This window comes from Pelodiscus sinensis, chromosome 9 (genome assembly GCF_049634645.1).
Source record: "Pelodiscus sinensis isolate JC-2024 chromosome 9, ASM4963464v1, whole genome shotgun sequence".
Taxonomy (NCBI): domain Eukaryota; kingdom Metazoa; phylum Chordata; order Testudines; family Trionychidae; genus Pelodiscus; species Pelodiscus sinensis.
In genome coordinates this window covers 9,893,925-9,909,930 of record NC_134719.1, presented here as the reverse complement: position 1 = coordinate 9,909,930, position 16,006 = coordinate 9,893,925, and the positions used below count along the sequence as shown (strand labels likewise).

At 40.0% G+C, this 16,006-nt stretch overlaps 1 protein-coding gene across 1 annotated transcript in view; it reads right to left on the bottom strand.

Moving 5' to 3' along the window:
* The window catches only part of SCP2 (sterol carrier protein 2), a 54,926-nt gene that overhangs the window by 2,720 nt on the left and 36,200 nt on the right, over positions 1–16,006 (bottom strand). Inside the window, exons 12-15 of the mRNA XM_006126385.3 lie at positions 12,800–12,953; positions 10,813–10,906; positions 6,025–6,154; positions 42–121 (exon numbers count right to left, since the gene is read on the bottom strand). Of these exons, the coding sequence (XP_006126447.2) occupies positions 42–121; positions 6,025–6,154; positions 10,813–10,906; positions 12,800–12,953 (458 nt within the window). The remainder of the gene's footprint in view (positions 1–41; positions 122–6,024; positions 6,155–10,812; positions 10,907–12,799; positions 12,954–16,006) is intronic.

Here is a 16,006-nt window from a genome sequence, read left to right as displayed (position 1 = left end):
AACATATATTCATCTTTTCATTTAATTTTCATTTTACTTACTGTCTGTGGATTTATTTTGCCAGTCATTAAAGCCAACAAGTCAGAATCAGCCATTGTAATGATACAGTCAGCTTTCTTATCTGTAACATGTAACAGAGACAGAGTTCAACTGTTCAGCTTCAAGTTGAGAGAAATGGCAAGTTGAGTTACATTAAAGTTCCTGAGAATGCAAACTAGTGGAATTATATTAAAAGAAGTCATGGTCTAGAGTGTCACATGTTGTTTATTGACATAGCTCTGCAGAAGGTGGAAGGAACAGATAAAATACAAGCAAGCCTCATCAGCAGGTAATGACATAATCACTAACAAATATTTCAGAGCGGTAGCCGTGTTAGTTTGTAACTGGAAAAAAAAACTTAAACAATGAATAGTCCTGCAGCACCTTAGAGACTTAACAAAAAATGTAGATGGTATCATGAGCTTTTGTGGGTACAACCCGTGTTGTACTATTTGCTGTTTAAGTTTTAACAAATATTTGTCAGATTAGGTGAAAGCGATCATGAAATCACAGAATTCATGATTCTAAGGAATGGTAGAAGGGAGAACAGCAAAATAGAGACAATGGATTTCAGAAAGGCAGATTTTAGTAAACTCAGAGAGCTGGTAGGCAAGATCCCATGGGAAACAAGAGTAAGAGGAAAAACAACTGAAGAGAGTTGGCAGCCTTTCAAAGGGACATTATTAAAGGCCCAAAACCAAACTATTCCACTCCATAGGAAAGACAGGAAGTATGGCAGGAGACCACCTTGGATCAACTGGGAGATACTATATGATCTAAACATAAAAAAAAAAGTTGTATAAGAAGTGGAAACTAGGTCAAATTACAAAGGATGAATATAAGCAAACAACACAGGTATGCAGGGGCAAGATTAGAAAGGCAAAGGAACAAAATGACCTAAATCTAGCTAGAGGAATAAAAGGTAACAAGAAGATGTTCTACAAGTATATTAGGAGCAAGAGGAAGATCAAGGACAGGGTAGGCTCACTGATCAGTGAAGAGGAAGAAACAATAACAGGAAACTTGGAAATGGCAGAGGTGCTTAATGACTTCTTTGTTTCAGTTTTTGTCAAGAAGATGTATGTTAGGCATCCCGTCACCATAGTGAATGCTAGTGGAAATGAGGTAGGTTTAGAAGTTAAAATAAAAGAAAAAAAATAAAAATTACTTAGAAAACTTAGATGTCTACAAGTCACCAGGCCCTGAAATCCTAAAATATTCAAGGAGCTAATACAGGAGGTATCTGAGCCTTTAGTTGTCATCTTTAAAAAAAATCATGAAAGTTGGGAGAGATTCCAGAAGACTGGAAAAGGGCAAATATAGCGTCCATCTATAAAAAGGGAAATAAGAACAACCCACAAAACAACAGACCAGTCAGTTTAACTTCTGTGCCAGGGAAGATAATGGAACAAGTAATTAAGAAATCCATTTGCAAACATCTGGAAGATAATAAGGTGATAGGTAACACCCAGCATGGATTTGTAATGAACAAATCATGTCAAACCAATCTGATAGCTTTCTTTGATAGGATATTAAGTCTTGTGGATAAGGGAGAAGCAGTGGACGTGGTATACCTAGACTTTAGTAAGCATTTGACATGGTCTTGCATAACCTTCTTATCAATAAACTAAGGAAATGCAACTAGATGGGGCTACTATAAGGTGGGTGCATAACTGGCTGGCTACTCATTCTCAGAGAGTAGTTAACAGTTCACAGTTATCAACTGTTAATATATAAATTCAACTCATGCTGGAATGGGAAAGAAAATCCTGGGTGTGCTTACGTAAATACAGTTTCACCAGTGCTATAGGCCTGATGGATGGTCAATTGTTAGAATGGAGTTTTGCCTACTGTAACTAATTTGGCTGTTGTGGGGTAACAAACCATGTTAACCCTAAATGTAAGAATTGTAAAATATGACTACCAGTGCTTGCAGAAGAGAGACTGCCATTGTAAAGAGTCTCGAATGGATAAGCCTTTCCCTTACAGACTCAAGAGGATTGGCTTGGGGAGGGAGGAGTTTGAACCAGCAGGCTATATGACCTCCAGGTGTGAGCTGTAAGACTGGTTCAATCTGTCTCTCTTCCCTCCCCACTCCGTTCTAAGGATAGAACGAAAACAGACTCCATAAGAGGTCTCTTTATTATTTTAAATATTATTCCAATGGAAGCTGGAATCTTTTGGCCAGCCTACGTGGTGGGCCAAGAACTGAAATCACTGAGAAACTGACATCACAAAGAGCTGAAATCACTAGGTTTGGCCCAGGACCAGACCCATCATGGAAGCAGCAGCAGGTGGTCAGCAGGGTGGCTGGCAGGAGCAGAGAGCCAGTGGGGCAGGTGGCAGGAGCAGGTGGCCAGCTGGCAGGAGAGGCTGGCAGGAGCAAGTGGCCAGTGGGGCGGCCGGTGAGAGCTGCAGCGAGTGGCCAATGGAATGGATAAGACGCCACCTATTCCCACCCCACCCCCAAGGGTGGGAGGTGAGCTCTGAAAATCACCTCTGAGCTCTGGTCTGCCCTGACCAAGGGCAGCAACTGTGAGTGGGGTACAGAGAAATGTTGGACATGTGAATGGGACACTTACATTGCTGGACTTGTGAACCTGAGAGGCAAAGGACATTGCTCAATTCTCTTGAGCTAGGACATTTACTTGTGGGTTGATTATGAACTCTGTGGTGTTCTCCCAAGTTAATGCCACATTACTTCTCTTCCTCTTTCATTAAAACTTTCTTTTCTACACACAGACTCTGTGCTTGCGAGTGGGGAAGCACGGTAACTCAGAAGCACCCGTGTGTGTGTGTGTGTGGGTTTCCCAGGCTACTGGGTAGGGGATCGAGCCAGGTCTATGCGGGTTGGATGAAAAGGAACCCCCTCGATATTGAACCCAGCCCTGGCTGCTGCCGACGCTACTTGGCAGAACGGTTACACAAGTATCTAAAAGAGTGTTACAAAGAGGAGGGAGAAAAAATGATCTCCTTGGCCTCTGAGGATAGGACAAGAATCAATGGGCTTAAATTGCAGCGAGGGAAGGCTAGGTTGGACATTAGGGAAAGCTTCCTAAATGTCAGGGTGGTTAAACACTGGAATAAATTGCCTAGGAAGGTTGTGGAAACTCCACCACTGGAAATATTTAAGAGCAGGTTAGACAGACACCTGTCATGGATGATCTAGACAGTGCTTGGTCCTGCCGTGGGGGCAGGAGACTGAACTTAATGACCTCTTGAGGTCCCTTCAAGTTCTATGATTACCTCTTCTGTTCATTCCCTTTGGGGCACCTGGCATTGGCCACTATCAGAAGACAGGACACTGGGATAGGACAGTGGGACCTTTGGTCTGACCCAGAATGGCTGTTCTTACATTGTTATTAAGAAAGCCTGTTACATAAAGATCAGCGAGAATCCCAGGCAGGTCTTTACAATATAGCCTATGTAGTCATTCTGTACTTAAATATTAAACCATTTGCTATAAAAGTGGGTTCATTAATAAACGGCACTGGGATTAGATGCATTGGGGTATGACAATATGATTTAAAATCTCTCTCTAGACTGCTGGTTCAAATCAAACCCAGATCACTGACAACTGGAAGTTGTTAATATGCGAGGACTATATGAGGCCTGTAAAATGAGATTGTGATCACAGTACAGTTCCAAAAGAATTACAGTCCACAGCAATAATCTACCACAATATTTAATCTCAACTGAGATTGAAGGAGAGATCCTCAAATACATTCCAGCCCCTTTATGCTGGGAAAAGCATCAGACTGTATAAATCCTGCTTGTTGGTGGAAGATTTCCCTATTGCTGGCACTGCAGAAAAACAAATATAAAATTGTCTTATGACAACCTCTTCACAAGACCTACTGCAAGGAATGTACCAAGCATGGAAGGTAAACATCAGAGGTGAGGCCTTGGGGCCACTACAGCCTGCAGAACAGTTCAGGAACAGAAGGGATCAGGGGCCACTTAAAGCCTCTCCTGATTTGTGAGTTTTGTGTTTATACCTCTGAAGATATGTTTACACTGAAATCAAAGACCCGCTGCTTGCTCAGGCCAGCTGACTTGGACTCAGAGGGCTTGGGCTGTGGGGCAATAAAATTGCAAGGACAGATGTTTGGGCTCTGGCTGGAACCAGTCTTTGAGATGCTGCAAGGGAGAAGGGTCCCAGGCTCTGGCCAGAGAATCTGTAATTTTATAGCCCTGCAGCTCAAGCTCTAGTCAACTGACTTGAGACTGCCAATTTGAGCCAGCTGTGGCAGTGCAATAGGTCTTTTACCATAGTGTCAATGTACAGTTAGAAATGGAGCACAAAACATCACCTTTAATGGGCATGAGCTTATCTACACCACATGGTGTCTCCCCCAGAACCAGCTTGATGCTTATTTGCAGGGAAGGGAAATGTCATTTCCTGTCCTGCTCCTGGAACTGCATAGGAAATTTTAATACTTGTGAAAGGTGCTGAAAACTAAGAAGTATTATTTCATATTATGTTTGGAAAAATTGTACTTAATTACCTATCCATTAGGGAAACAGATCCTTATGTGATTACTGAAATGTTAACCCCAGGAGTTAGATTCATGTTTTCTCACCCTTTTGATTTTTATTATGAACTTAATCTCACAATAGAAATAAAAACTTGAACTTGGATTAGATGTCTGTTTAATCTTGAGACAGTTCCTGGAGATATGTATCACTATACAAACTCCAAGTTCAGGCATTTCCTGCCCAGAGCTTTTCAAGGAGGCGCATGTGTTATGTTTTCCTTAGTACATTTCTTAACAAAAAGCTCATAGCCGCAGCTGCTGAATTAGTGCAACCCCAAGAGAGTAAGATCTCCTTCACCATAAGCCAACTAAAAATGTTATCTATTTCATCTGTCTCTATAACCACAATGAGTTTTCATTTACTTTCTTGATTGGATTTTAATTAAAACAAAAGATAGGCCAGTATCTACACAGAGCACTGTTACTTAATAAAACACATTCATAACAGAACGAATAATGACTGAAAACATCTTATCCTTAGACTAACAATAACTTACTTATTGCTGGTACTGCAGAAAAACAATTATAAAACTGTCCTATAAGAACCTCAGTTGCAGATTTATGTCCAAGGGCAAAGTTACAAAAGACATGAACCATCCAATTCTCTGAAGTACATTTAATGAATAAGTTTTAGGGGTTTTTGTTTTTTACTTTACAGCAGTTTAAAGAAGAATATAAAATCTTTTCCACTTTTTCTAAAATAGCACAATTATCCCCACCAATTTTTGTATTCTTACTCATGCAGCTAATATTAATTTCTCTTGCTTCCCTGTTGATTTAAAATGGGGGTTTGAAGTTAACATGCTTTTGTCAGCTGGCAAAGTAGGCCAATTTTATCCCATTTAAAAAAAGGGGAGAGAGGGTTTTTTTGGGGGGAAGGGAAGGAAAAAAAGAAAATTCTTCACTGGTGACTTTGGACCTGTCAATATCACTAGCAACTAATGACAGTTCCAAGTGAAAACATGGGTAATCACTGGATGTAGCAATTCTGGACATGGGCCATGCATGCTCCCATTTGCAGCTGCAATTATGGCTGCCCTCCAAATTTCAAGAACAATCTTCTATCTGTCCATTCAGGCATTTCTACGATATCCACTGGTGTAGTAGCTACCTTTTTTTTTTAATTCTGGCATTGGTCCTTCCAAGAGTTGTATGTCAGCTATAGTCTATTCAAATATTGTATATCTAACTGAGAAGCCTTAAAAAGGGTCATAGGAAACATGAGGTCAGGAGGAGAAGAGGAATGGAACTTAATCTTAGCTATATACAATGAGGATTAAAACAGCTTCATTTGTCAATGATGAAGTCAGGATTTTAAAAATAATGTAGTGCGTATTAATTAAAGAAGTTCATTTTTTGTATTTATCCTTCAAGGACCTGATGATTCCCTTTCAATCTAATGGTACAGATTATACCAAAAACATAATAGAGAAATAACAGCACTGACCTGAATTAGTATCTACAGAGCCTTTACCATTTTTCACATCTACTATCCAAGTTGCTTCTTTACCACCAGGACCATCTTTTACTTTGAAGGCAAAGATGCCACCAATTTTCTTGACAAAATGTTCTCCTTCCTGTAAAGATTATGCACAAGTTACATTTGGCTTTGGCACAATTAAAATAATTTGTTTTAACAGATGTTTACATTAAGTAGTAATAGGTGATTCTTTCAATCTGTGTATTATTAAGGATCTATTCAATTCATTATTCTAAGTTTAGTTATACACACACAAATTTGAAGCTATGTAAAATACATACTCTTTGGAAGTTGAATAGCTGTTAATGTTGAGATGAATGGTAATACATAATTGCTTTAATTAACCAATTATTCTCCATTTTTTGGAGTCACTACCTCCGAACATTCTAAGTCTACTAAAACAGAAAGAATAAATAATTCCAAAGTCTTAAATAACTGCTTTCTAGGCTTCTGCTATTTAAAAATGCGTTTGAAAGCAAAGATGCAAATGTATTATTACATATTTAAATATTACATATTATTAAATATCAGCAGATTATTAATATCTGCTTTAAAATTACAGGCTGCCCTATTATATTTTTTGCTGTAGGCTTGGAAAAGGGTCATGTGAACTTTCCTTTCATTATTATTAAGACAGCAAGCAGCAAACACCATATGAAAGGTGAGCATTATTAATGGTAACTAGGTGCACTCGATATACAAAGATCAACAACAGAAAAAAAGGCACATCAAAGACTACATAAAATAATGCATAAATGCAACACATTAACAAAGTCTGAATGAGACATACAAAAAACTGAACAAATGGATAAAGAGAACAAAGTGAAATGTATCAAACAGGTAAGATCCTTTATCTAAACAAAAGCAATCAATATGACCCTTAAGGATAAAAGTGGACAATATTTCCATGTATGACAGATTCTAAATGACAAGAATTAGTTATGGAAAAATGTATCAAATAACTACGACAGGCTCGAAAAACCTCAGCTAGAGCTCAATCAGGGAAGCCAACCAATAATGTATGAAGAAATTAAGGCAGTATTAAAACTCTTCTGAATAGAAAAGCAGTAGGATGTGATGAAATACCAGCTGAAGTGTTTAAAAACATAGAAGAGGAAGGGTTGGAAGCCCTGGCAGAGCATGATGGATTTTACAATTTCAATTTGTATCCAAATCCCAAAAACAGAACAACACTATGGATTGTAAAGGCTAGAGAACAATCAGCCTATTATCCTATGCCTCTAAAATCTTTTTGTGAGTTGTTAAGATCCACATACAAGGAAAGACTGATCAGGAATAAAACGAACAACAGTATGGAATCAAACATGGATAGAGCATTATAAACAGCATTATGAGCTTGAAGCTCATCTTAGAACAATAGAAATGGGAAAACAGCATACTTGTGTTTCACTGACTTCCAAAAAGTCTGAGAACCACTACAAATGTCCCAATATAATTAAGATCTGTAGCAACTGATGGGTGCAAATAAAGCAATTACTATACACTAGAATAGGGATGTAAACAAATAGTCAAGTACTCAACTACTCGCTCCCTACCCCTGACTTCATCATCATCATCAACCAATGCCTGTTGGTATCTAATGCCTCCCTCACTATTTCCTTCCATTTTTCCCTGATAATCTGATAAAATTAGTTAAGATTATATATAAATATGGCAAAGAATATGGCCTAGAGCTGAATGTGGACAAGACAAAAATAATGAGTGTATCAAAATCCAGGGAAAACATACAAGATTCCAATGAACAACACAGCTGAATAGCTAGTGAGAAATTATTGCTACTTAGGAACATCATTATAGAAGATGGAAGATCGAATACTGAAATCAGCACCAGAACAAATAGAGCAAAAGACATTCTGGAAGAACAAACATTGGATGAGAAAGGACATGAATCTGAAGGCTAAATTCCAACTCTTAACAACTTCTATTTGGTCAGGCTTAAATCATAACTGTGAATTACAGACATTCAAACAATTAATAACAAAAAATTATAAAAAAAAATTAAGCCTTCAAATTATGGTATTAAAGAACAATTCAGAAAATATCAATAAATCATGTAAACAACTAAAATGTACTAGCAATGATTGGCACTCAACAAAAGTTATAGATTTTATTACACAAAAGTTTGATTTCAGGGCAGGTTAAATATTGGTTAACTGAAGAGACAACTAACCTCATGAATTCTTATCGGTTACTCGACTATTCTATCGTCCCTGGGAGTGGGGCTGGCAGCCAGTGCACTCTGGTCTCACTCCTGAGGAGCCCCCTGCCACTCCACGCTGCTGCCTCTTTGAGGATTAGCTGCCTTTCGCCCTGCACTGCTGCCTCTGATAAGTGGCACTTTAAATGCAGAGCCGCGGGGGAAAAGGGGGGAAAATGTGTGTAGTCTATAGCATTAACCGACAGCTTTTCCTTATCAGTTAATCAACCACACTATTACATCCCTATTTCCGGGCACATTTTAAGTGGCACTGGAAGGAAAAGTTGATAGAACATGAGGCAGAAAAAGATCTTGGAGAGATGATGTAGTATTTTGGGTGGTTCAGAAGGATGATTCATCCACAAAGTGATTAGCAGAGGACCATACAGGATGGGCTACTATGTTGCAAATCACCAGTAATGCAGAGGCAAGATTAGAACCATGAGATATTAGCTCTTGCCAGCAATTGGGAGCATTTAAAAAAAAAAAAGAAAAAAAAGAAAGATGAGTTTTATATTCTTAGAGTAACCAAATGGCTTTTGTAACTCACTTCACACCTTCTGTGTACCAAAAGCCTAACCTAGCAAAGTCACATCAGTTTCAAACCTTACCACTACAGCCGGTCCCCGAGTTGCGAATGGTCGACTTACGACCGTTCGCAGTTACAACCAAAAGTGTCGTAAATGGCGGACCCCGAGTTACGAACGTGATCCGCGCTTACGAACAGCGCGGTCGTGCGATCCGCGCTTACGAACAAACCGAGTTACGACCATTTCTTGGTCCATAACCGGTTCGTAAGTCAGAGACAGGCTGTAATGAAGAGAACTGGATTATTTATACATTTAAAGTTAAGCACGTGGCCAAGTGCTTTGACAGATTAGGCCACGGTGCTCATCACCTTGCAGGATCGAGCAGATAATGAAAAGCTCCTCTCCCAGCAATGTGTCAGAAGTACAAGGAGGATGTGTTGAAATTTTGTAGCAGCAACCTCTTGCATCCCCAAAATCCTCTGTAGAGGTGGCAGGAGTCCTCCATACAAATTAGTACTGATGCGATTTCCACCCTGCACACAAAGCCTTTTACTGGTGTGGTTATTGTCAGTTTCTGGGTAACTGCACCTGCATTACCCCTCTGTAGTCCACTCCAGGAATACTGCCCAGTAAGGTCTCAGATCTCTAGCAGTCACCTGCGTTGGGTCAAGGTTCCTAATCCCACTCCCTTCTGCATGGGGGTTTTAAGGCTGCTCAGCCCTGTGTTATACACTGTAATATCTTTCTGTCTGAAGTCTCGCATGTGTATCTGTACGACAATGACAGTGTTTTTACCAGTGACCACATAGCTCTTTCTTCAGCAGAGAATATTTATTTTAGGACCCAAAAACCCCCACGTAAAGGACAATAAACATTCTTACATGAATGGTAAAACTTCACCAGAAGTCACTCATTAGTATTATGGGGCCCTAATAAGTCAAAGTCTTTCTAACCTTTCCACAAGGGTTGGTGCTCCCTTGCACAGAAGGATCTGTCCATTTGCTGGATGAGTAAGAAGGATCTGTATCAGTTCAGCTTTTTATACCAAATAGTCTCTGGAACCCCAGTGTGAATGAGCATATGCAAACATCCCAGGAGGTTGTGCTTTGGAATTGTTTACACATCCCAGGTTACTACCTCCTCTCCGCGCACGCACATACGCACGCGCACACCCCCACCCCCAGTTTTTAGTTCCAGGAAGAGCTGTGATTACTCACCCCTGAGAGCAGAACACAATCATACACAGTCCATCCATAAATTTAGTACAATGGTCCCAAAAATACTGCATAGGATTGTAATGTCTGTCACAGTTACTACCTACACAGTCTCCCCCTCTCCCAATTCACACACAGACATGAACACTCTACTGTAAACAGCAACCAATTCTCTCCCTCTACACCAGCAATAGGCAACCAAGGCTAGGTGAGTGGGCTGCATGAGTAGCCCTCCTTCATCTCAATGGTCCACAAGATTGCAATCGGGCACATGCACTAACCATGACCCCCAAAATAAGATTAAATATGTTGCACTAGATCTTCCTTCTTTATCGAGCCTTTTCAACACAAATTATTCTATTATTAGAGGCAAATTAAATTTCCAGTAAAAGTAACAAAGCAGCAAAGGGAATGCATGTCTCTCACAATGTTGTGTGCAATCAGCATGCACCTCGCATGTGCCCTTGCTTTAAATGTGTGTCACTCCTCATTCTTCTATTTGAGTAAACCCAAAGGAAATTCAGCTCAACTCCAGTAAAATAAGAATCTAATAGTAGCCTGGACATTCCGATTAAACCCTATAATTCATCATTAACTTACTGCTCGGTGGCGAGGTGGTCCTAGGGATACAAAATTCACATTTGTTCAGAGGGCAATAGTACACAAAGATGTATGCAATGAGGGACTTGAGTTTAAAAAGCTAGATGTCCAACCTCATCTCTGAATCCAAACTATAATAAATGAAATGTTAAGTCTCCCATTTTAAAGAATCTTTAGAAAAAATATGATTTACCTCTTCAAGTTTCTTTTCAATCTCTTTGAAGACAAGATGGGCTTTAAATCCATCAATAGGTGCATTGGTGGGGCTAGCCTGGATGCGCTGGTTGCTGAAACGAAAGAAAATAACACATTGAAATCACATAGGCTGTCCATGCAAAGTAAACTCAACTTAGCTTGCCTCAAATGAAAGTAGCCACACTAGACAGTAGGGATGTAGCTCATGCTTATTGGTTACTGTACTAGTTACCCGCTGGGCCTCTGACCCCGCTCCCGGGGACCCAGATGCCACCTTGCAGCGCTGGCTCTGTATCAGTGTTAGCAGTGTGGGACAGCAGCCAATTCCCCAGGAGCGGGACTGCAAATGGGAGCTGGTGCATGCCAGGATCTGACTTAAAAGTCGGCTCCTGGGGAGCTGGCTGCCACCCCGTGCTGCAGGCTCTGCAGTATAAAGCTTATACAGCGGAGCCCACAATGCAGCTAGCTCCCTAGGAGCGGGGCCGGCAGCTGGGAGCCAGCTCCTGGCGTGCACTGGCTGCTGGCCCTGCTCCTGGAGAGCCTGCATAGGCTGCAATGTGCAACCATGTAACTGCTAAAATATTTAGCTATGGGAAAGTATAAAATTTATAAAAAAAACTTCTAAAAAGCCACTTAAATATGTGTATTATACAATGGGGGAACTCTCTGCAACCCCTATTTGGTAATTAGCTCAGCAGTGAAAACCTGATGACAATTATAATTACTATAGAAGATATTTTATTCATACAGATTTAAAATTTTTAATCTTACTCAATTTTTGGCCTCAATAAACTTGTGAGAGAGTCCCTACATTAATTACATATTTTTTAAAGAAAAATCATTTTCTTTATTGTGTTTTAATGTTTATAATTCCCCATATCCTTTCATTATGGACCAGAAAAATCTGAAAACTCAACTAGACTTCCATATACTTTTCACTAATTTATATACCTGTAGCATATCTTCTCTAACTCTTGCCCATCTGAATTAAGAAATTCTAGAATCCTATAATCTCTCTTTGTATGGAAACTCCTTCATATGTCTAAAAACTCTGATGTAAAAGCATGTATATATACACTTGTTCCTAAACTAGTGTTATTTTATGCATACAATAACCTTTTTAAACAAGTGCTATTGCAAAAATATTTTTACAAGCAGACCCAAATTCCTATGTAAATATTACACATCTGTCATCACCGAAGTCATCAAATAGCCACATCATAATGGGGATTATTAAATTCTTCTCAGTAAACAAACTTTTGATAAGTAGTAACAAATTTTACACTGTACAGAATTGGAAACAGGAAACAATGGAAAAACTCCATTAAATAAGAACGATGCTTGATAGTCTAAAAAAACAAAATCCCACTCACACATTCTCCGTGAAACTGAAATTTTTCTACTATTAAAAATAACTGCTCCTGAACAGAAAAGATAAGAAGCTACTTTCTTTTATTTTGTATTTCTTACCCAGTTTACAATTATTGTATTTTTAAACAAATAAAAACAAATTTGGCAGAAGTCTATGGCTACTGACCACAGTCAGGAACTGTCAGTGACCTTGCATATAGCATTTTGAACAGAGACAGTTATTTATGAGAATACAATTAAGGAGGGGGAAAAAGCAGCCACCCTGACAAACACCAAAACCACAATGGAAGTTTAAACAGACTTCAGAAAAAATAGCTGCATATAAATGTTGAGAAAAAGAATTCTGCATTAATGGACTGCATTTTTCCCTACTATGAGGGAACAAACATAATCCAAGCAGTTTATTTAATAAGGTCCTGAAAAAACTGTACTGTACGTGCAAAAAAGCCAATTACATGCACATTTTCTTTTCAGCACTACAAAACTAGATCTACCACATTATTTAAAATTATGTCCTGCTTTATACTCTCAGAAAATCTGTCTTCTGAAGTATAACAAAACCTTTTCTCTGATTACACTTACACATTTATATAAACACATAGATAAAAGCTTACCGTGCAGATTCAGGAAAACCCATTCTGTATAAAGTTACAACTACAGCACCACCAAGGCCTATGTTATGTTGCAGAGCAACCTTTGCACCAGGAACTTGTCTCTTCCCAGCTTCCCCTCTTAGCTGCCAGCAGAGTTCAGCACACTGAGCCAGACCTAAAAAATCAAACACAGAGAAGGCAGATCTTAAAAAACTTCAGCTATTTCAATAGCAACAAATAATGTTGTATATCATGCTACCACTTTAGCAAACTAAAATGTAAAGAACTTTAGTAAACAAAGCCCTAAGAAAGGAGCCTATCTGAAGGTTTGGTTTGTTTGATTTTAAACTGATGCTTAAAAAGTGAGGTATTATTTTTCAGTGGACCGATTTCTGTTGGTGACATTTTCAAGCCACACAGAACTCCTTTTCAGATCTGTGTGGCTCCAAAGCGTCTCTCATATCAACATAAGCTGGCCCAATAAAAGATACTAACACCCTGCAACCAACACAGTTACAACTACATTGCACACAAAACTGGAAGTAAAACATATAAAAGCTAGGAGCACTTGGAGCTAAAAAGTTATATTGATTTTAAAATGAACCACTTTAAAAATCCTGTTTTCTTTTATGGAAAATCTAACAGTAAGCATGACTTTAGTAATAACAGCATTTAGCTCTTGTATAGCTAATATATAACATGTTCTGAAGTAACAATCTATTTTGAAAATACTAGAAAAACTTAAAAAAGAATAGTCTAGCAGCACCTTAAAGACTAACAAAACATGTAGATGGTATCATGAGCTTTCGTGGGTGCAACCCACTTCTTCAGATGAATGGCCATTCATCAACTAGGCAATATTTCATTCCACAAGACTCTCTCTATGCCTTTTAGTACAGGGTGAACTTCTCTAGTCAAACACTTTCTGGTTTGGCAATATCCAGCGTGATCCAGCATGATTTTAGTTAGCCGGAAGTCCACATACTATGGGTGCATCCAACTTTCCCATGATCCCATAAAGTTTGTTTACAGCCACCAGTCATGGCTCTCAGTGTTCTGTGCTGTTATTTAGCTCTAATTAACCCATACATATCTTCTAAGAGCCCAATAAGCAGTGGACATGTTGGTAATACTGCTAGACAAAATTGACCTCCTGTGGTTTTGCAAATTCTCTGGTTCAGCACAGGTCAGGTCCCAAGGGTGTTGGACTAGAGAGGTTCAACTGGTCTACAGCTATGTCTACACAGCAGCATTATTTCAGAATAATTAACATAGTCCACATCTACATACAAGCAGTTATTTCGACATAATATCGAAATAAAGTTGAGCTGGAAGATAGCTTACTCCGACTCCTGTAACCCTCACTGTATGAAGAGTAAGGGAAGCTGGGGGAAGAGTTCTCTATCTCAAAATTGCTGCGTAGACAGCTCCAAAAGTCAAAATAAGCTATTTCAACTTAAGCAATGCAATTAGCGTAGCTCAAGTTGCGTAGCTTATTTCAAGTTTAGACCTGCTGTGTAGATGTGCCCTAAGTGTGATTTTACAAGTAAATTCCCAAGCTGTTTGCTATGATGGATGTTGTGAGGACATAAAGTTAACCCTTATGGCTTATTTAAGTAGTTAACTAGGTTTAGAATCTTATCACACAAGTATACAATATAGAAAGCTACAGTCAGAGAAATCTATAGTTGCCAGTTGCCACTGCGTGTCATTTTCTTATTTTAATATTACATTTGGAACATCATGGTCACACATCATAATGATGATGCCATAAATTTATTCTCTAGTTTACTTCAGCATAAAGTCAGCTTTCCCAATTCTATAGTTGTTTTCAAAGGGGCTTACTCCAAAATTAAGCGCACTCTAAGCAGTCAGTCTTAGATTTTTTGGTAATTTGGAATCAGATCTGCATCAAAATGACAGTGGGAATGGGGAAGATGAGAGCTAGTTGTAGACATTTTAAGGACATTTAGTTTTCTGAGGAGTTGTCAGAGTTAATAAAATTTGAATATTGAAAAAAAGTTTAAGAACAGCTATGAGCTATCACAGGGGTGGGCAATAATTTTGGAAGGGGGCCACTTCACAAATTTCAGAAGTGGTGGGGCTGACCTGGAAGGGGCGGGGCTGAGAACTACCCTGCTGGGTACAGTGACCTTATTTTCTGAACCAGCTGCTGCTAGTAAGAACAGTTTAATTAAAATTATGAAACAGTAAAAATGTTTAATCTTTCTCTTGTTAGTTTATCAAACTTCATTTTAAATAAAGCAAAATATGTCCAACACAAAAGGTTTCAATGTTTTCTTTATTTATGTTGGGGTAGGGAATCCTTTTTGGGTTAGGGCTCATTGATCCACAAGAGATTCAGTTGGGGCCACACAAGTGAGAAGCAAAAAAACTTCCAAAATTCCCAACACTCACTGATGTGGCCCCAACTGAGATACCTCATTCGTCTGGTGCCCTAGCCTCATGGGGTGAGGGGAAAGGAAGGGGGAAACTGAGTTTCAGGGCTTCCCAGAGACCAGATTTACTTTTCTGGGGTTCTAGAGTAAGTGGATTTTATGGACCTCCTTAGACTCTGGGGAAGGGACAAAAATGAGGGATAAAGTGCACAAGACAGGGCTACCAGTAAGTAGTACCAGTAAGGATGGGGTGCAGGATACGAGGATGCAGAAGCAGGCTGGGAGTAGGGTGTCTGGCCAGGTGGAGGGAGCGGGAACAAGGGAGGGTGCAGTGTGTGGCCAGGAGAGAGGGTGCAAGAACAAGGGAAGATGTCAGAGCAAGCTGATGGTGCCAGGTCTTGGGGGGAGGGAAATGATGAGATGGGGTCGGGAAGGTCTGGCTTTGAGGGGGAACCTTACCTTGCTTCATGCCCCCTTGCAGCAATAGCTGCAATCACACAGTCCCAACCTCCCTGGAGGGAGGCTCCGCTGCTACAGTCATGCAGTCCTGGAGGCCGGAAACATGGCTGCCACGGCCACACACTCAAGGGGCTGGCCCCAAGGAATCGCAGCCACAGGCCACCCTGGAGGCTGGAGGCACTACTGCTGCTGCAGTCACATGGCTTGGGGCTGGCCCCAGAGGCCAGAGGCGCCACAGGACGCCCCAGAGCCATGCATCCCCGGGCCGCGCCAGAAGCTGGAGGTGCACAGCCTGGGCCTGACTCTGGAGGTGCCATGACCGCGCCCAGGCAACCCAGGACTGAACAGGAGGCACGGTACCGCGGCCCAG